Source organism: Psittacula echo, assembly GCF_963264785.1.
Source record: "Psittacula echo genome assembly, chromosome: 2".
Lineage (NCBI taxonomy): Eukaryota > Metazoa > Chordata > Aves > Psittaciformes > Psittacidae > Psittacula > Psittacula echo.
In genome coordinates this window covers 50,907,622-50,929,512 of record NC_137737.1, presented here as the reverse complement: position 1 = coordinate 50,929,512, position 21,891 = coordinate 50,907,622, and the positions used below count along the sequence as shown (strand labels likewise).

The window sequence follows — 21,891 nt, the reverse complement described above, 5'->3', positions numbered from 1 at the left end:
ATGCCAAGTAGTTTTTCATTGACATTTAAAAGACGTACATATTATACCTCTGCTCACAAATATTTATTTATACTTATATGAGAATACTGTTGCTGTACACAGTATTTGTACACAAGCATACGTGTGGATATAAAGCACTCACTTCTGAATACTCATCTCAAGACACATGACACTACTAAAAATATATATGAAAACTGAAAATATACTACCATTTAAAGGAGTAAGAATGCCTAGCTAAACATGAGGTAACATTTTTACCAAACATAATTATAGACTTTTTATGTGTCATAAAAATATCACCAAGATCTAGCACCCGATTCTGACTGGGCTCCCACCTGCTAATCAGATGCATGCAGATACAGCCTTGGGTGCAATTTCAATTCTCAGATTTTTCTGCTGTAGCTTTTTTCTGTTATCTCAGTAGACATCTTCACTTTGGTAAGATGGATATTGAACTACCATCCTGCTACACATTCCAGGAATATGCACACAGCAAGTAGCTCGGCATCAGCTCACATATGAACAGCCTTAGCTCCCATCAAATATTCATTCATTAAAAAAATATTTGCACCCTGCTGTCAAACTTAGACAAATTCATACTGAGCTTCAGAAAATAGCTGTTTTAATGGTAAATGATGTTCCAGAAACCTCTTTCAGGCTAAACACTCTCGTCAAAATTATTTTAATAAGAAAGATTAACAATTTCAACATTAGCTGCTAATCCCCTTTCATTTGAAACTGTGCTGATAAAATTCTTTGCTTGTCATTCAAATAGTAAGTAATAATTATAGATTTGGGGCCTCCATCTCTTGCTTCATTAATAGTAAATTGCATGGAAGTCTGAAGCATAAAGTCAGCTTTGATACATCTCAAAATGCAATTTCCATAGCTTTTCTTAGCTATGTACAATTAATTACAGAGTTAATAAGGGGAATATGTTAATGAAAGGGAAATTATTCACTCAGACCACCTGGTCTTATCAAATTTCTTTAATATGTTTCCTTCTTTCTGTGAATTTGCATGACAGCAAGAACACAAATCATGGGGTGCATTGCTAGTTTGTTAGTATTCTTATTTGCAAGCAGCTAAAGTCCACTTAAATTAAATCTAAAAAGAATGTAAGAACTAGTCAGTACTAAATGACTGTATTTGTTTTCTCAAGTTTAGTACTTTTTTAATTTTAAAACAAAAATGTTTAAACAACTTTGTAATTACCAGACTCTCCTCAGTCCTAGAAGTATAAATATAATGTATCCAATAAGGAGACATTGTAATTTTTTGCTTCTTTTCTATAAAGAAATGCATTGCATGTGCATATATTTAATGAAAGACATACAGAAATGTGCTTCAATTCACTACATTCTTAACAGCTACTACAGCTTAGTTGCTGCATGCAGTAGGGTTATTGGTTGTTCACGGGAGTATTTTAGATAGTAAAAAAAGCCTGGCCAGAAGCAGGCAAACCTTCACATAAGTCATAAAAATAATGCAGATGGGATACATAGTCAGAGAAAGAGTTTTTAAAGATACATCAAATCCAGAAACCAACCATCTTCAACAGACATTAATGGACTAACCAGAAACATTTTAGGACCTGGACACCAGCCTTCACAGTCATTCCAAAAAGAAAAGGGCAGAGAATCATTCCAGAATAGTAACAGGTCATGCTTGGAGGATGTAATGTTTTTGAGCAGTTTGTCACCCCTCGCTTCTATTCTTAGTTCAATGCAAAGGTACATCCAACAGCCAGAAATAAGAGGCAACTTGTAATTCTCCCCTGCTATGAACAGGGTTTTCTTGGCCAGCTGGATATTACTGTAGTCAGAAACAAAAGAAGTATTATATAAAGGAGACAAATTCATAGCAAAATCATGTATTTCATAAAAACATACTGAGAGAGGGATGTTACATTTGAGGGTAGTAGACTTCAACATTATCTGGTTTGGACCATAAAGCAACATAGTCCTCCTTTATGGAACAGCAAATACTATGTTATCCACAAGCAAACTTCACAGATCATTTTAATGTTTATCTCCCTATTTAAAAACATTTCCACAGCTGCGTCGTGGGTGCATATGCAAAATTCGATCGTCACAGGAGCATTCTGTCTGTCCTACACATTAAATTTTCCAAATACCACCCAAATTCTGATACCCTACAAAACACTGCCAAATTAAGGCCTAATCCCAGAAACAGTTGCAGAAAGCAAAGTATAATTTTATCTTGCTCTGAAGATGAGCATAAACAGAATTTGTTGAATCAGTGGAGGGATTAAGCTATCTTCATGACCAATAGCATGACCAGGCCACTTCCAATAATATCTGCTTGTGCAGCACACATGAAGAGAAGGAGCTCTCCAAAATGCCACTGGAGTTCTTCTAGGTATCTTAAACTGCAACTGGTGTAACAGTGCAAACCCATGGTGCACATATGATGCCCTTTCTTTGTATCATGAAGCCAGTCCCAGTTTCATCCTTAACTGTTACGTTTTCAGAAGCTCTGAAGTTGTAGCCCCATTTACCACACCTCATTTGATTTTAGCAGCGCATCATGTCTTGCAGTGTGTGTGAACCATTTTTTTATACCATAGTGAGTCAAAACTCACCTTCTTCTCACATCCAAACTGCCAACAGCTCAGAAATACTCTACAACACAGATTATCATGGTCCTCCTGTCTGAGAAGTCTTCCTTAAGCATTTTCTTTCTAGTATCCTCCTTCCAAATAGGCATTTCCAACTGTTAGATCCAAAATACGATTAACTACAATGAGTTATCATTGACTTTATGCACGATGTGTGCACGCACAGTAGGACAAATACAGCAAGGAGCATTTTATTACTGAGGATGCATTTGGAAACAAAAGACAAGACCAGCAGCCTCCTGAATAAGTGTTTATCTCTGGTTTCTGCCACTAATGAGAATCTCAGAAGACTCTCGGAAGCCGATGAGGACTCAGTAACATCCCTTTTCTTCAATCTGAAGCATCAGAACCCAGATCTTTTTTATTAAATGCCCCCCCTAACATCTCTTGCTACTTGCTACAGCTGGTACTTATCTCACATGGACATTACCTGGATGTTCTCTAGAAACAAAAAACCTAGGAGAAAAAAGTTCAATAGCCACCACGCTTTGTTTCAGCCATGGCAATGATCCTTTCTTTTTACACTGTGCACAGAGCTGCATAAGCTGGTTTTTTGTCATATAGTTCTCCCAACTTAATGCTTTTAAAATTAGCACTCTAGCATATTAATAGATATGTTTTCTTCATCTTTCTACTAAAAGCCTCAGGGAACGATATAACGTAGCTAAAAGTGTTCAACCAAAGCAGTTTAAATAAAGCTGGAATAAATACCTCACAGTCAAATGACAGACCAAGAGGTAGTCACAGAAATGTCGTGAGTTATTTCTAATCATGAATACATTTGGGGAAAAAAACCGACAGGGAGAAATTTAGGAAAAAAAAAAAAAAAAAGTTGAAATTAATTTCATACCATGTTCAAGAGGAATGTTTTTCTTGATTTAATACTGACTCTGCAATTGGCCTTATTTCCTAAGGCCCATTCAACAAGATTAATACAGAAAAAGGGAGGCAACTGAACATGAAACAAATAAAAATGGAAGAATCAAAGGGTAACCTTTTCATGAATATTTTTTCTGAGTTTTATTGATGAAATTTATGTAGTACATACATCCATTTATTAGATTTATGGCTCTATTAGTAGAGCTGTTTTCATATGCAATGAGATTTTTTGCACTTTTCTGTGCAGTTTTTCTTTGTTCCTATATCTCAACTCCTGGCTTTAAACAGAGACAAATGTTTCAAAATAACTTAAATATTTAGGGAGGAAAACCAATGATAACTAATATGAAGGGATAAACACCATTTCACCAGCACAGCTTTCAGGAAGCAACCAGCTCCACTAGTCCCTGAAAGCACGACAACTCAGGGAGAGAAGGGTAAAGATTTCCCACCCACAGTATTTATGTGTTCTTGGGATATCAGCTATCTTGTCAATGAGTAATACGATCCACAACAACCCCTGATGCCTCTCGTCAGACTGTTCATGGCCTTTAGGGCCAAAGCCTTCTTGGGACCTACATTTCATAAGACTCCTACAATTATTTATACTGGCACAGCTGAAAGATAAGTTAGGATTTACATCCACTTAGCACTTGTGTAAAGAGTTTATTCTTTTAGCTAAACTTTGCCACTGATTTGTTCCTCTTCCCATGTGAGGAAGGATTTTTTTTCTTCATTTTCTCAGTTGTAAGCTTTTTTAAAACAGAGTATTTATATTCTTGAAATTCATAAAGAACTAAAGCAAATTAATCATGGTAGAAGGGCAGAAAAAGAAAAAATATAAACCCCACTAAATAATCAAGACACACCATAACTGTGACAAAGACCTTGCCTTTCCACACCTGCACTTCTCACCTTTCTCCCTGCTAGCATTAATCACCTCAGTGGCACATGTCCCTGGGCAGTGCACTGTACTCATACCAGGCATCACACTCCTTTGCTCAGGAAACGCTTTATGTGTATATGGATTAAGCTTGAAGTGGAAAGTACGCCTGCACCTAGCACAGTGCTATCGGTCCTCACATGCTGGAGTCTCTTTTTATTTAGAAAACAATTCTTTTTTTTTAAAAAAGAGTGTTTAGATGCCTTTTGCTCCTGCTTTTATTGCAGCTTCAATAAAATCAAGAAATTGCAGCAAAATGTGGTGCAGGATTTAACAGATATTTTCTCTTGTTGGAATGTTTCTGTCACTCAGTTATACACTTTTCCATATTCAATTAAAAGAAAATCTATAGCAGCTACCCCAGAGAGTCCATTTCAAACAGATTTTATTTTTAAAAATGAGAGTGAGGGAAAATTGGTTATAAACCATCAAAAAGTTACTATGCAGTGACTGCAGGATACCAGTGTTATCAAAAATCCCAGGTTCAACCTTGGAAAATATTCCGTCCTTGTTACCCTTGTCAGTTACACAGCAATCATGCCATTAATTCAGCATCAGAACTAAAGTGGATGCAAAATTCAGTATCTTGGGTTTCACTGGTTTCCCAGCAGGCCTCCCTCCCATGTCCCCCAGTTCAGGTTGTGTTACCTTACAGGATACAACCTGTCCCAGAACTTTCTTTTGACACAAAGTTCCCACATGAGGCCATTCCCCACTTTTCTATGGGGAAAGTCCTTTTGTTTTGCAGGCATATTGCCAAACACAAGGGGACCATATACACCACCTAGATGTGAGGCCCTAGGTTTCACACTCTAGTTCAGTGCTCCCACTTCCTTGTTCAACCCAGATATGAAACTTTCTTCTCCTTCTGACAAGTACAGTACGCACAAACTATCACAGACTATTATTTTTTCCAATACATATAGCAGTTTCATACCCTCAGGGAGAAGACTCCTCAGACTTCCGGCTTAAACAAGTACTGAAGAGGAGCTTTTGTAAATTCACACTTTCTGAAACTGTAATTTATGTATAATGTTCCAAATTTTGCACGTCTCTCTTTACAAGGAAAAAACCTCAAAACACAGAAAATCACTTCTGCTTCTGCAAATTCCCTCTGATATATGGTATTCAGATAACAACCTCAAAATGTTATCACTAAAAGCATACGTTCCCTTCTTGCAGTACTGTTCTTCATTTAAAAACTCATAAAAGATTATAATTATTTTAACCAAACAAGCGTGGTAATATATAAAGCAGATGTGGGATCCAATCTACCTAACTTACGTGCTGAACCTGCACTTCAGCATGAGCAAAAGATACTTCTTCATCTAAGCTGCAGATGTCAACAGGATGGTGCAGGCATAACAGCAGGCCCCCCAACAGAAATCCACTCTCTGCCTAATTCTCTGGAGATCATCACAGCCCCCCACTCCACTGACTAAAGGGAATTTATGGACTCAACAGCATCGCTTCATCAAGTGCCTAAAACGTATGTGTAAGTTAGGAGCCCCAGTCAGGGAGACTAAATCTCACCAGGACACCTTCAACCTGTCCTGGTTTTCTTGCTGGACTGCAAAGGGAAGCATTGCACATTATTAGGACTTCTCTTGCCACTTGAAATATAGATGTACACACGTGAATAAGGCGAATGGGAATCTAATCCTAAATTCCTACTCTTTCCCCTAATGTGACCTTCTGAAAATCAATTGTTTTCTTGTAAAATCAGTGGTGACTGAAATGAGGGCACTCCTTTGTTGTTGCTCATGCTGAAACCAGCCAGTCAGTGCCACAAACATGACTGCATAAAACATGCTCTTCTAATTACACTTTCCAAAGAGTCTGGATCTTTTAGAAAGACAGAATCAAAAAGTGCCATATGCGCCATCCTCCTGCTATGAATGTGAGGAAAAAGAACGTGAAAAGGAGAAAAAAAAAAAGCTCTGAATGTTGTTATCGCTGTCCTTCTGGGCCTCCTGAGTCCTCCCTGCTTCCTCCTGCCAACAGTACACACTACCTCGTGCTGCTGTCAGCAGTGCACAGACATTGCCTCTGCAGTACAGGAACGTGGCAGAAATGCAGGATTTTTCTCTCCAAAAGACTGGTTTCAGTCTAAGTGAGGAGAATGCCCCACAGCCACATGGGTTTGGAAGATTCCTGGTTTCTCCAGACCCCACGCACTATAAACAGGCTAACCACAAGTAATACCTTGTTGGTCAGTCCTCCAAGAAAACAGTACCTGCGGCCAGCCACAAGCTCCAACAAATCCAAAGCTGACATGGCTTGGATATCACTTCAGGTATGACCTGCTAGCATTTTCCAGCAAATTAAACACCTTCACAGAAATGTTTCTGACCAACGCTACCTCTGAGCAAGATTAGACAGAGTCATCAGCAGTCACAGACACATTTCTTCCAAGCTACTTCCATTAAATATTCATCCTGCAAATAAATCAAAATAAACTATTTCCACTGCCACTTTATACAGTAATCCACTGGCTTATTTTCTCTGGAGACATCCTGGCACCTATGAACAATAAGGACTGAGAAGCCCTCACTGAGCTAACTGCTACTTTGCTGCACACTGTGGAGCTGAAAAACACATTTACAGACCTGTAAGTGCATTTATGTGCCAAGCAGATGGTATTTGCCACTCTTACTAGGCTCCTTGATAATATTTCTCCTCGCTTTTTTAGGCACTGAGGTATTTTTGACAGAAAATATTTACAAAAATCTAAAAGATGAGAGGATTGTGGCAGAAGGAAATGGGAAGAACTGGAAAACTTCCTGTATCGAATGGTAAGAAAGTTGTGAAGTAGCCCCTCACTCTCCTTCACTTGTAGCTTCAGGACAAGGGAGGAAAAGCTAACCCTGTGGCAAGTTGCTTCTGCTGAAGTCCAGCAATCCACATCATCTCCACAGGGAGAGAAATTCAGACAAACAAGGTATTACAGATATGTACATCTATTTTTGAGCAAAACATAAATTAGGTCAGCTATCCGGGTTCAGTGTGACACACAGTGAAGCAAAACACAAGCATTTCTGATCAAGTCCAATCATCTGCTTCAGTGCTGTAGCTGAATGATGCTGATCTTCCCATGTAAACCTAACCTAGCTTTGCCTTCAGCAAATCTTAAATTTACTGTTTAACTACTTCCCTCAAGTAAACATCCCACTGCTTGCCTGACCCTCCTATTACGCTTGCCCTGATATCCAGGCTAAATGCATCCTTTTGATTCTAACCCATATTTTCTTCCTAATTGTATCATCTTTGTCCATTAAGCACAATTTTTGCCCATCCTGTATTTCAAAGCACAGAGGCAGACTCTTCTGAATCACTGATTTTTGTTTGCTCACTTTAGACTAAACAAGTTAACTATTTTTACTCTCTGTGTGGTTTGTACTCTCAAGACACTACAGCATTTCTTTTACGCTTCTTTGAACCTTCACTGTCTAAGATAAAACATATGCTGTTAGATAGCTAACATATGTATGAGTTCATCCAGGGTTAAACAGGATTGACCGAATTATGGACACTGAACAGCAGAACCGTGATCTTGACCAATCTGAGTACTTTTTAAAGTTTATATATCACCATATGAAGACAATTCTTTCTTGCAACTTTGCAGAAATTCCCAGAGCCAGAATAAGCGGTTCCCATATGAAATTTTTTCTCCTTTAAGCTTGATTGTATGATTTTTCATTTTTCCCACTAATATAACTGAAAACAACTTTGCTCAGTTGAAAGTAGTTTAAACTGTTTGCAAATGTTAAATCATAATTCTGCCTACACCGGAAATTTCATTCTTATTTCCATACAACTGTATTGCCTTATAAACTTCTGACAGGAATTTGTACTTATTTTGAGGTTGGGCAATTAGAGATGTTTTTTTTATCCTCAAGCATTTTAGTTAACTATGAAAGGAAATGAAACGAATTTTAATTCTGGTTAGGCAAAAATGTGACAGTAAAAACTATAACAAATTATTTTCTGTCATGGGAGCAACTCTTCAAAACTGCACTTGTTTACCAGATTTTAACATAATACTTAATTAACTCCTTCTGGGGGGAAGGAAGGAGTGAACAAGCATGGGCAGGGGAAGAAGTATTTACTGAGGATGACACACTCTGATGAAGCAGCTGGTTTACAAACCTGCCCTGCTTTTGCTCAGTTTTATAGCTGACACAACCAAAGCTGAAGGCGGTCAGTAACCTGGCTAAGGTCACAGTAACTCATTGTTTTTTGCCTGCCTTCATTCCTTTCTCCATTATTTGAGGTGTCTTATAAGAGGTTGAAAAATATCTAATTTAGTAGTTTCAAATGTAAGTCCAGAAAAAGAGAGAAAGAAGTTGGAAAATTGTGACTCAAATGTGGCATGGTGGGGAGAAGTTTTCTTCTGAGACACCCCACTGGTGAGTCTTTTCAGCAGTGCAAAATCAACAGGGAAGTTTCCAAAAGCATGGCAACACTACCAACTGGAAAGGATGCTTACTTTAGATCGGCCATGCTAATAAAAACCAGAAATCAAATATAGAAAGCAAAATAACACCTGACTCATCATCTTCACCATCACCTAACTTCTCAGCTGATTTTGACGCACGCTACAAAGACAGCAAATATTTAAAGGAGGAGAAAAATAAGGCGTGGGAACAGGGGATTACTCTATGGCTCTTCCAGCAGGATGCTAACAGAGACAGAAACAAGCAGCAGCCAGTCCCAACCACTGGACTCTGACTCCTACATATACACAGATTTTTACACGTCCATCTTCTACACTAATACTGGTTGCAAGTCGTGTTTGGAAGTAATGCAGATTTTCCAATGCAGACTTCATCAATAGAATACATTTGGATCATTTCAAACATAGAATAGATCTAGCTTGGAAAAAATTAAGACAAGGACAACAAAATTCAGACAAGGCTCAAAATTCAGATCCCTTTTCTAAGGGTAATGGAAAACAAATTGCTCCATACCACTGATATTCTGTTGCTTTCTCAGCTAGATAACTGCATACTGAAGATACATGAGAAAAAGCAGAAAGCTGATCAGAAAGCTAGCAGTTTTTCCTTAATTCTCCAAGCTGAGGTAAACATAAATTAATAGGACAGACAACAGAAGGCTTATCTTTTTTTAAAGCAAGCACACAAACAATTCGTGTGTGCAAGATAAAAGAATGCTCCCCAGAGAAGAAAAAAACCCCAGATATAATGAAAAAGAAATGGAAATAAAAAGCCCTTTAGTTTTAATTATAAAAAGCGAAGATTACTGACAAAGCGCAGGAATACTTTTTACCTGTGAAAAGACCGCTTCCCTTTCTTTAAAAGTTATCTCTTTCCAAAAGCTCAGCAGGTGCTTCAAATTCTGATGAAATTTCTCATGCCGTGAAGACAAAAAAATGCCTTACCAAGATCATGTGACCGGTGGAAATGTCCATGTTGGACTGGACCGGCTCCTCGCACCAGGATGACGTGCTGCTCCGGGCTGAGGGGCTGGGAATGGGCCCATCACTAAATTGTGAAGAAACGCTGTTTATTCGAGAAGAATGCAGGGGCTCTGGGCGATCAGATGCTTTCACTGCCATGCGCTGACGACATAGCTCCTAGAGAGAGAAAGAGGAAGAAACAACCTACAGTAAAGAGTAATTACAGGATGCAGCCTACTAAAGACATATGACTTACAATATGTTTCCAGGGCTGGAAGTGTTTTCCCCCTCACTGCAGTGATTTTTTGGAGGTTGTCTGTTCTGTTAGGCACATCTACAAAGAAATACTCAATGAAACTACTATATGATGACTACCCTAACCTTTCAAAAGTGTAATTATGACTGCACGCACATCTCCTTCTAGACAACCAAAAATAATACTTTGGAGCTTGACTTCTCTAACAGACAGCCTTTTTTCCCCCCTAATATCACCCTGCATTCTGCAAAGCCACTTCTGAACTGCTCAACCTCCTGAAGTTAATGAGGTTGCACAGGAGTAATTGAGAGCGCTGCTTGGCTCTGGATATGCAAACTCAGCAAGCTCAAGGCAACTGAATTGATGTGCTCCCCAGTATAAATCCTAGTTGATAGATACCTCATTTCTCTTCATTAAAATAGCAGACTCACAACACTTCCTCCCTGATGTGGGGCAGAGAGGATGAAGAATGACATTAACGAAGAATAAAAGCAGAAATCTGTCACTGTATTGTTTAAGCAACTTTGGCGAAGAAAGAAAATCCAAGCTATCACACACACTAATGCAAGCCATGTGAAAACACTGAAATCGATTGCACTGGGAATACGTATTTACATATTTTCTGTTGCTCCCATGCACAGAATTCATGTAAAAATTCAGAATTCTGGTTAGGTAACATAAAATCCTCCTGGCAAAACCAGCTCCTTACAGTATAAAATTCTGACTCTCCTGGGATAAACAGATCCACAGTTAAACCATCATTGTTATAATGCTTTAGAATCAGTTATGTGCAGTGAAATCCCAAACAGCATAATAAAATTATCATTTTTTTAACATATGTCTATTGTCCATGAGAGATATTTGGCCGCCTGTGGTGCACAGCATGACCGGCTAGTCCGTAGTATGTGGACATATTGCACACATGGTGTGGTTACACATTTGCCTCAGATTACTCAATCTGCACAGACGAGTACTAAGAGCACCATTTCTTGCCTCAGGCTAACAAAATAATACAGTCTGAAGAATTCATACAGTTGAAATGCCATAGCTTCTCTTTTCTTATTCATTGATAATATAGTTGCAGCCAAAGCGCCATCAGTAGGATGATCTGAAAATGTCCATATATCAAGAGCAATAAAATCTTTTCAGACAGGAGTTAGAAATAACTTTAAGACTATGTGTGGGGTTTTTTTAACCTTGCAAACTTTAGGACACTAAAGAGGGACCCTAATCCATGCAGTAGCAAGTGTTCAAACAAATCCACTGAAACCACTATATTGAGTCTCTTCTTGCCACCATATGACAATGATTAAAGACCCCTCCAAACATTTTCATCTACTAAAGCTTCCGTTTGACTTGCCATTAGAGATGCTTATGTGGAATTTTACTATTATTTGGTGTGTAATACATTTATATATATATGTATATATATGTATGTATGTATGTGTGCGTGTATATATACATATATCTGCAAACTAAGATACATCAAGACAAAATTTGTATCATAATAACCAGGATATATTTTGTTGTTTATTACAAAAACACAGTCAACAGAAGTTTGGGAGGCACAGATTTTTCCTGGTATGTTTTGACAGTGGTCAGAATAACTGCACAAGCTGTCCCAGGTGAAACTGCTACCTGACTCCAACATTGTATTTTGTATATTTATTAATTTCATCCATGCCATGTAAGAATTTTTCAAACTTTTACAAAAAGTAGAGGGGTTTTTTCCACACTTGACTTGAATGTTTTCTGTCGTTTGGTAATCTCTTTATTTCCTACAGACCTTAAGAGGAAAAAATATTAGGGAAAAAAAAAACCAACCCCTCAAAAATACTTTGAAATTCAGACACATATCTTAGTGCTAGATAGGTCAGCTAAACTATCAGTATTAAAACCAAGACCTTTTAATAGAGGAAAAATTTCATTGCATTTCTTTTATTTTTAAATATAGGGACAAAGAAAAAAAACTCACCTTCTCCTTTCCTCTGAAGGATTACACACATCATAAGAAAAGATAACAATAGCCTAAATGTCTATTGCTAACCTGGGAATGAGCTTGTGGTAGTGTAATTTCAAATCTCTGCTTTTTGGGAGAAAGTGTAACAGTGCAGAAACTTTTTAGACAGAAAAATAAATCTACAGAAAACCAAAAAGCTGTTCAGATACTTAGATATCAGCCATTCTCAGAGGAAACAGTTTATTTGACTAGGCAAAAGTATAATAAGGAAAGGTATAAAGATAAGTAGTCTACCACATAACTGCTGAAAGGATTTATCTTCTGGCTAGCATGCTATGTGGCTCAGACATGAATTTATTATATTCTAATTCACATCCTGCTTCTTGACTCACCCCAACTCCGTGCTAACAATAGCATTTGTATTCATCAGGATCTTTGTTTTTAAGTTGATCTGTTCCTGCTGCTCATATCCTGCCTCAAGTCATAATCCTCTGCTTTTACAGGTGGTTGCTGTGGAAAGGATTATAGACCTCAGCTAACAAAGAAGAAATTGGGATCAAGAGCACTCTAAGAAATTAATATACCATTTTTACATAAATGATAGTTACAAAAGAAGCAAAATTACAGCCAACTGGTTCTAGAGCAGATTAACCTCCAATTAAAAAGAATGTTTTGGACAAAGTATTTAATGTTACCAATAAACATTGTTTTAAAACTAAATTTAACATTGTTAATGGTCCTTATGAAAGAAGGTAAAGTTGAGAAACACAACAAATATAAGTTAAAAAAAAAAGTAACCTGATCTCAAATATTAACATATTTCTTTCCTGACATATATAGAACCAAAACAATTATTCCCAGAACTGCTGTAACTGTCAAATACCTTAAACAAAGCAACAACGTCACTGCACACAGCCATAAAAAATGTTTAATGTAAACAGGAAGGTCAAATCATAGTTGTAGCAAAAACACCACTGAATTTCTTGATTGGTGTTTTAAATCTCCAAGACAATGGGGTTTCCCTTGCTTGTAAACAGAGGGTATTTGTTTGAACAGCCCTTGACAGCTCTTCCTTCCCCCACCGCCAGCCAGCCCAGCACAGGCTAAGGAACCTGCCCCATCTCCGTGTGTACATCAGCAACCTCAGGACACCTACAGCTTCTCCTTTTTCAAAGTCACCTCTTTGTTAGCTCCACCATTTCAACTCCTGGTTGGGTTTTTAGCCTAGCACTGCAGGGATAACACAGTTAACACCACCATGTATAAAAGCTTTCATGTGTGGGGTGTTTTGGGGAGCCAAAAAGGCTCCTCCAGGACATATGGAATGGGGAGGTCCAGCTCAGAGCTAGGAAATGTCTAAATATGGGATTTGGGTTTGCTTCATTCTTGAGATAGTCATCAATATCCTTTTCCCATGGAAGGTATTGGGAATAGCGGCACCTCAAGATGTGGCGTGTTCCACACCAGGTGCTCTCAGGGAAACATCATGCCTGGGCACTTAAAGAGGTGTCATCACTCCACAAGCACACAAAGCCATGGCAGGGGGGTTGGAACTAAGGTCCTTTCCAACCCTAACTATTCTATGATTCTATGATTAAAACCCTCACTAACGTGGTATCTGCTACGTGCACACTTCTCTGCACACTCAGAAAAATAGGGAAGTTCTTCCCCACTCTCCAAAATGTTTACTCTCATCAGCATTTAGCAAATCAGCCATCTACCAAACCACAATTAGAATTTAAACTTGACTAAAATGTCAAAGCTACAGACTGTGAGATTGACACGAGCTGTATTTCTGTATCGTCTCAGCATGCACACCATTAAAAGTATTTTCTAAGAATGAGTTCAATTTACTGCTGTATTTCTATATTTAGCTGAGTGGCTGAGGCTATTTCTGCCGTACTGCGACTCAGAAATGTCTAGCCGTTGTTTGTGTATAGTTTGAGTGCCATTTTTCATTTAAAAACATCATTTACACCTAAAAAAGCAATCATAATGCATATAGTGAAATATGAAGAAATGATCCTCCTGACCCTTCAGGCTATGATCTAATGGATGGGTTGGACATAAACATTTATTTAAAAGGTAATTTGAAGTTTATGACATTATTTCCCATCACATGGGAATTGCTATCACACTGAGGCACTTACTCTGTTTTTTATTTCCCAGCATTATTATCAAATGTATGTGGTGGTCACATGCAGTATATAATGGAAAAGTAATATCACTGTGTGACAAAAACCCGCCATAACCAAGATAAATATTCTGTAAATAATGTCCAGTTAAATGAGTTCAAAGTACAGAGCAATGATCATCTGTTGACAGCTCTTTATTTGAAACATAACTGATAACCTTAAACAAACCATAAACAGTGTTCTCAGAAAACCTCTGGACATCTTCCAATGAGGTTTTAAAGCATTCCTAATACTTGGTTGTCCTCACAGAAACAGGTAGAAGCGCAAGGCAACAATTATTTCCTCAGGTACGACAAATAGATTTTCAAATCCATGCAGTCTACTTCTGAATGAACCATACTGTGGTACAAATGTAATTTATCCACATTTAAAGAAAGGCATTAAGAGACATGGACAACAAGCAATATGGATGGAGAGCCAGTCTTGCCACTATGTTTTGTTAGGTGGGTCTCTTAATTTGAAGAGATGAGTAAGAAAAACAAGGAGGCATCAAGTCAGTTCAAAAACGAGGCCCACAGATAACCTGTCCAGGTCTGGCCTAGAGATGCAACCTGCCTGCCACCACCAAAGCGTTAACGCCACCTCTTAGGGATGTCTCCAGCCACTGACAACAGCAGCATTTACTGTTGTCATTCTGTGATCTGCATCACAGAAGGGCAAGAGGGCAAATGATCTTTTATCTGCCATTAAGTTCAACTAATATAGTAGGTATCTGGAAAAATCTCTTAAGACCACGTAGTTTACTAAAATATTTGGGTTTTGAGAGGCATCTATGTATACACCCTGGTAAGGACTAAGAGTATAGGCAAACATATAACTAAAATCAGCTGGAACTAGGTCTGAATGGCCAATACCGAAACTTTTCCGTATTTGCAAAACTTGTACTCAAAAACCTCAGGGTAGCACGCTACAGGCAGGAGACCTGACCTGAGGATCATGTTTAAGAGATGGCCAGCTTGCACCTAGGCTTTCCGCTCACTACTCTTATATAGGCAAGCCACTCCACCACAAGCTGCCTCCAGTGAGAATGTTGCTGTTTATTAAAATGCACCTACTGAATACAAATACACTATGCAATATCTCCAGGTAGCCCAAGTCCAGCCACTGATCACAGAACATGGATCGTTCTCATCTAGCTGGTACAAGGTGCACTGTAAATGAAGTTGTTCAATCCAAAGTAGCTTTAACCTAAAATACTGCTCTTCTTCTCCAGCCACACTGACCTCAGACCTGCTTAACAGCAGTCCCAGGATCTGAGGGGAATTACAACCTTATAGATTATTTAGAAAAATATACATAACTTAATTTGTATACATTAATGAAAAAAAATCTAATTTTTTGTAACCGATCAACAAATTTACATAATTCCAAAAATGCAGTTCAGGAAATAGGCCTAACACTTCCATGTTTTAAAAATCTTTTGCTTAACAAATTCAAATGGAAATATCCTGAGCTAGGCCAGAAACAAGTGTGACACCATTATTTTCAGAATTAACAAAATATAAGAGAGAATAAGGCCTTCCACGGTACAATTATTAATAAAATGCAGAGACATTAGACAAAGAGATTACTGTTTATTAAAAGTGATAGCTGAGTGTACATCAACCCCTTTCCACCTGACCTGCCTAATGTTCTATCAGAAACAAATCTGCTTAAGCAGGCATGATCACAATAGCAATGTGTTTGTTTTCCATGTGAAACAAAATTGCTTTGTAGAAATTTTAAATTAAAAAATGCTGACTATTAATTCTAAAGGACTCAGTGCTATACTTTATAACAAAATATATAATGAAACCTAAGAATATATGTAAACTTTTATATGCTGGGTATGGAAGAAGAAGATTTTTAAAAATGTTTTTCTTCTCAGCTTTAATATGTTGAATTAAATAGTAGCCTCACTTTCCTTTAAATTAAGGAGGCATTATTGATAGGATGAGCTGAGGTCTGCACGTACAGCAGGGATTCAACTGTTCTGCTGTGGATGCAGTCATAACACAGTGAGATTCAAAAAATGAAAAATAAGGTAAGCTCATTTTTTTAAACAAATGAATCTAGGACTACAAACATCATTATTCTCTAAATTTACTTAGTGTTACTACAGGGTGAAGCTAAAGTCATTTGGCTGCCTTTGTTTTGCTTTTGCATACTTAATATGCTTGCAGGTGTTATAAATTTAACTTTAACTTATTTACTGTGTTTGTAGCTTTGGGGATAATTACAGCTTTATTACCATTTATTTTTGAGTTATTGAAACATACTTTCAAGCTTTAGCTTCATTTTAACATACTTTTTGTCCAGGAGTAAAAGAGCTCACTTTTATATTCCATATACGTGGAATATTTGTACATATATTTTCTATCCTTGCCAGAAAAGGCAACTACGGAGATCAGTGTGCCTTCAGGAAACGAACAAAGGGTGATATTGGAAAAATGTTTGAGAGTAATATATTGAGAGACAACGCATCAAAACTATCATTACATAACCATACTCTGTATAGTTCTTATTTATCTGGACTTTGATGTAATAGATCTTGATAGAAAAAAAAAAAAGGAAGAAAGTAAAATGTTATTTATTTGATTGCTAACACAGCCTTAGTCCGTCTAGTTCAGTTTACTACCTGCCCTCTCATGCTGCACCACACTCTGCATATCTGGATATAACTCGAGTCTTGGTGTAAGGATTTTGCTTTGTTAGGTTTTTAAATGTCAAAAAGGGCAGGGCTGCTGTTTCTCTTTGAGAGCATTGCAGTCAAACACAGGCTTGAGACTCATTTTCCTAACAAAACCCCAATTTTAATTATGGTCTGTGGAACAAAATTTTCAATTATTTTAGCATTGTGAGAGTTTCCTGGTGGTGAGTCATGCAATTATGATTCCCCTTTCTTCATGTACACAAAGGGAGTAGAGGCCACGAAGGAGGGGAAAGGCACAGAAAACATTGCTATCTTTACATGGAAAATTACTTTTCCTTTATTTGTATTTATTTGCTTTAGTCCCTCTTTTTAAATTCAAACATTTGCACAGTCTTATCCTACCACATCAAACAAAAAGCCATCATGGTCTTGTATATATCTCCAGAAGTCTAGCAGATGTGGAAATTTCTGGCTTGTACGGAACCAAAGATGCTGTCTGGGCAATACAGCTTAAGGAAATATTTTTACTTTAATTCTTTCAGTAACCTCTCCTGAGCGAGCCAGACGTGTAAGTAGTCCAGAAGCTCCTGAAGGAGGGAAAGGTCTTTTATGTGGCTTCTGTCACCGCATAAGATGAAAGTCACAAGAAAGATGTGACTGCATAGGTCTAATGATACTTCCCTGAAAAAACAGTAGTGTGTTTTCTCTGCTATCCCTGCCAGGAAAGCACAGGCCTCTTTGGGGATAATACTGCTTTCCAAAGAGTCAGTGAAATCTGAAGACCATGTTTAGGTTACTCTACTGGGATTTTTTTTCTATACAAAAATACAGTAGACCACTCCAGCCGGGATTGTGAGAGTGCAACAGTGTATATCTTTCATTTCTAGAAGCTGGAAGAGTTTTATGAAACAGATGCCTAACTTCGCATGAACGCAGTACACTCGACTTCACGATAGAAGATATACGAAGGAAGTTCATGTTTTTAACAAACCGATTTGAACTGGTATTTTCCCTGCATAATAACATCATGGTCATAATGACATCATGGTGGTTTCTCTCAGAATTTAAAGACAGTACCTGGATGCCTCCAAGGAAACCAAGGACTGTTTCTAATAGGAAACATCTGCAAACCTTAGGCCTAAAGTCACCTGAGATCTGCTGGTGTAAAAGCACCCAAGTTTTTCTCAGGGTGTCCCTGGCAGTGTCTGAGCATTCATGGTCTTGCAGTTCAGACAACTGTTATTCTGGAAGCAGCAGGATATGACATTGATCTCTTTCCCCCTCCCCCCAGAAATAAAAAAGGAATATTTTTTTTGTGTGGTTTCAACCAATGCTGGCCTCTAAATTGCATTTCCCACATTTCAGCTGTGGCTGCATGTAGCGTTTTACAAGTACATGCTAAGTATAAAGCGAGGAAAGGCAAGATTTCTTAAGGAGAAACTAGACAGAGAAAAATAATGTGTAGAACAAACTTGATCTTTTCTGTGTTTTCTTTATCTTAACTAACTCAAATACATGCTCATGAGGGCACAGCTGCTTCTTAATATGAATTTGCACAGTAAATTCACTTCTAGCACAGCGAGAGCCATACAGCACAGTATGGGTAACAAATAAACCATAGTAACGATTGAATTAACCTGAAAGGCCACACAGAACCATGGGCAAATTCATCATGTATTTTGACTTTGTCTAACCCACCCAAAGCCCAACCAGCTCCCAGCAGATGCCAGTGCTCTAAAAGATAACTGCCACAAATGTTTCCTTTTTCATTCCCAGCGTTTATAGTTGCCTGGGGCCCAAAGCAGGCAAAAAACACAGTCCCAAGCCAGCTGTAGTTTCTCAGCTACATTACATTATACATTATGATACATTAAGGCTGTGTAGTCCACTCTTTTATTGCCGTGAAAGACTAAAAATGGGAGATCATTTCTGCTAGAAATAAGAATTCCCAGCTGCCAGTAGGACTTAGCATGCACTTCCAGCCTGGAAAGAAAACAACATATAGCCACAAGTTTATGTCTAAAAATGTTTTACTCCATTTCAAAGACTATTATTGCTTCTCCTTAAGCCTGTGTAACTGCACTCATGGTAACAGATGTACTAGAACCAGTCAGAGAAATACAAAAAGTAATCCTAAAAACTTCTAAAGACCTCAAATACTTCATATTTTTTTCTTTTATAACAGGTAGTTATCCACACAAAAGGTGATGCTGGGGTAGTGAAATATTTATCAAGGATGGCCATTGGCAACAAATCTTTCTTCGTAACATCATCTATCATGACTGTTGAAAATGCCAGTCATTACCCTCTCCTAATTTGAAAACTAAAGTCATCACTTTCCACCCATTCCCCACAGAAAATAAAAATGAGATCACCCTTTAACTCTGCTAGGAAGAGCAAATGCAAATTTTGTGAATAACGAAACAATGTTAAAAAAGAAAGGATCTATAAAGCACAAAGTTGCTAGTAGGTCAGAGCACTTTATTATGAGCCAAATCTCTACTAATACAGAGAAACTCTACCGAACTACAGGAAAAAATTGCATGTATGAGTTCCATCCTGTCTCTGAGAACAGACATTGTTTCTATCATAAAGCACAAAAGCCTTCAAAGATTAAAAATGTTGGTCAATATTTCTACACATTCACTTTATTAATGTTACAAGAGACACCAGAAAAAACTAAGAGGGCTTTTATACTCAATCAGTACTGATGGTCAGAGAATTCCTATTTTGAAGAAAACAGCACCAGCAAAAGATGAACATTACAAAAATGCACTGCTCCTGCGTACAACCATGCTCTAAAGTGGATCACAGTTGTACCCTGGCACTCCCCACACAGAGGAGAGCTGCAGACCTCCCCACCACTCCTGACTGCCCCATGGCACTGTTCCCCATAAATACCCTGCAGCAAGAAGTTAATGTGTGTTTGCTTTTAAAGAAAAGAACTTCCTTGGCCATTACTGAAGCTCCTGGGTCTCCCTTTGCCGACTTATGCAAGCACAGGAGTAGTTACTCCACCTTGGACCTCTCCACCAGGCACCAGGTTGCCTGGAAGAAGCACCATGGGAACAGCGCAGGAGAACACACACAAGGTAGGCACATTTCTAAAACTCTCACATCCTAATTCTGGATTATTTTAAGACTTGGGGCACAAAATTATAGACATCTTCTAAAATATCATCAGCTTTTTTATAACCTAGAATATTTTTTCCTCATGTGCCTGTTAACAACTTGTGCATCAACAACATTCTGCAGAAATAGTGTTGCACGTTGCAGTTTTATTATGCAGATAGCTTGTCCTCTGTTAGTCTTTAATGTATTTAATATAATTGAACATCTTCGCCTTTGTGCCAGGCAGAAGACAGAATAAGAGTTTCATTCTTCCTCCAGTTCCTTATTTTATAGATATTTATTTTATCTTCTACACTGCCACTTGTTACTATTTTAGAAGAAATAATTTGTCTTTTCAGTCTCTCTTCATATGAGTTCTCCATGCCCTTAATCATTCTTGTCACGTTTTCCTCAGTCCCTTCATTTCTGCAGTGCTCCTTCAGCAACAGAGTGACCAGCACTCACAGAAGCCTCAAACATTGATTTATACTTAATTAACTTCTAAAGCCCTCAAACAAGCAAACACAATTATTAGTAAACAATGCCTGAAGAGTCACTGGGTTGACCAAGACCTTCAAAAAGGAGCTGAAATTTGGAACAGCTTGCTAGGCAAGCCTTCTGTGTTTCTTAACTTCACACCCAAGAGGTTTCCAGTGAGGTTAATTAGGAATTGCAGCTCTTTATTTCACTCTTGGGGGTGACAGCATACGGAGTTTACATGCTCATGTCCCCAATTTACTGTACTATTATTTCCCCATAGTATAGAAGGAGATGCTGTATGACATAATTTCACTTTATAACATGAATTTACATTTGTAGATTGTTCTTGCTCTCAAAACTACACTCAGCTCCCCCACATTTCTCCTCTTATTCTACGTGGATAGCCAGCCACTGGCATCCTTTGCTGCAACAAAACCTCTTCCAGCAAATCACAACATTTCACTCCACAGGAGGCATTTTTTTTTTCCAGGAATCAGGATGAACTCCAGGAGAGAACCTGGAAGTTCCTCTCTTTGGAAAATCCAAGTTTCTTTTCCCCGCACTGTCAGAAAAGTAGCAGTATACTGAATCTTTCCTTTTCATCTTTCCCTCGTTCTTCTATTAATAGTGTGAAAGACTGATACTTCTCTGACATGTGAATACTCTTCCTGATACATTTTTGAAGATTAGGGAGATGTTCAGACCAGCAGTACTAGCAAATTGGTAGGGCTGGTTCTACTGCAGACCACTGCAAACCATGTATCCCTGCTGTTGTGAGACAGCGCGACCAAGGAAAAGCCTTCCCACCTGAACAAAATGCATACATCTCCAAGTTAGGTCACATTTGATGAAGGGAAAGGAAATTAACATGGTTCTGCAAAGCAGCAGCAGTCCTATGCAGAAGGATAAAGCAGGAATCATCAAGAAGCCTGCACCTATGATAGGAAACCTGAAAAATAAAAACTGCACAAAAAAATTAATAGGACTGTAGCAGTCTGAAATACTAAAAGTTCAACAAACTATTTCCCTGATCAAAATATGTGCTTGTTCAGAATGCAGCTATCCCAAGAAAACATCAATAAACTATCATTCGCCTTCAGCAAAAAGTCTAAAAAACTGGTCAGCAAAGCTTAGAGAAAGCCTCATGCATTTTCTCCTCTGGATAAGACACCTACATGAAACTTTATTTTCTCCAATCCAAAAGCTATTCTCTCCCACCCCCTCCCAATTAATTTTGGTTCTTTGAAGGATTTAACTTCTAGGAGCCCCTTTTACAGTCATGGTTTGATTGTTTGGTAAGAATACAAGTGACAAAAACTGGATCTGCACACTGAAAGCTAGGAACTTGAACTAGAATACAAAGAGCTTCAGGAAT

At 38.1% G+C, this 21,891-nt stretch overlaps 1 protein-coding gene across 1 annotated transcript in view; it reads right to left on the bottom strand.

The window, feature by feature from the left end:
• Positions 1–21,891, bottom strand: part of PTPRN2 (protein tyrosine phosphatase receptor type N2) — a gene marked incomplete at both ends in the record, with an annotated part of 676,226 nt that overhangs the window by 74,582 nt on the left and 579,753 nt on the right. The window contains one exon of the mRNA XM_080609627.1: positions 9,865–10,059. Within this exon, the coding sequence (XP_080465753.1) occupies positions 9,865–10,059 (195 nt within the window). The remainder of the gene's footprint in view (positions 1–9,864; positions 10,060–21,891) is intronic.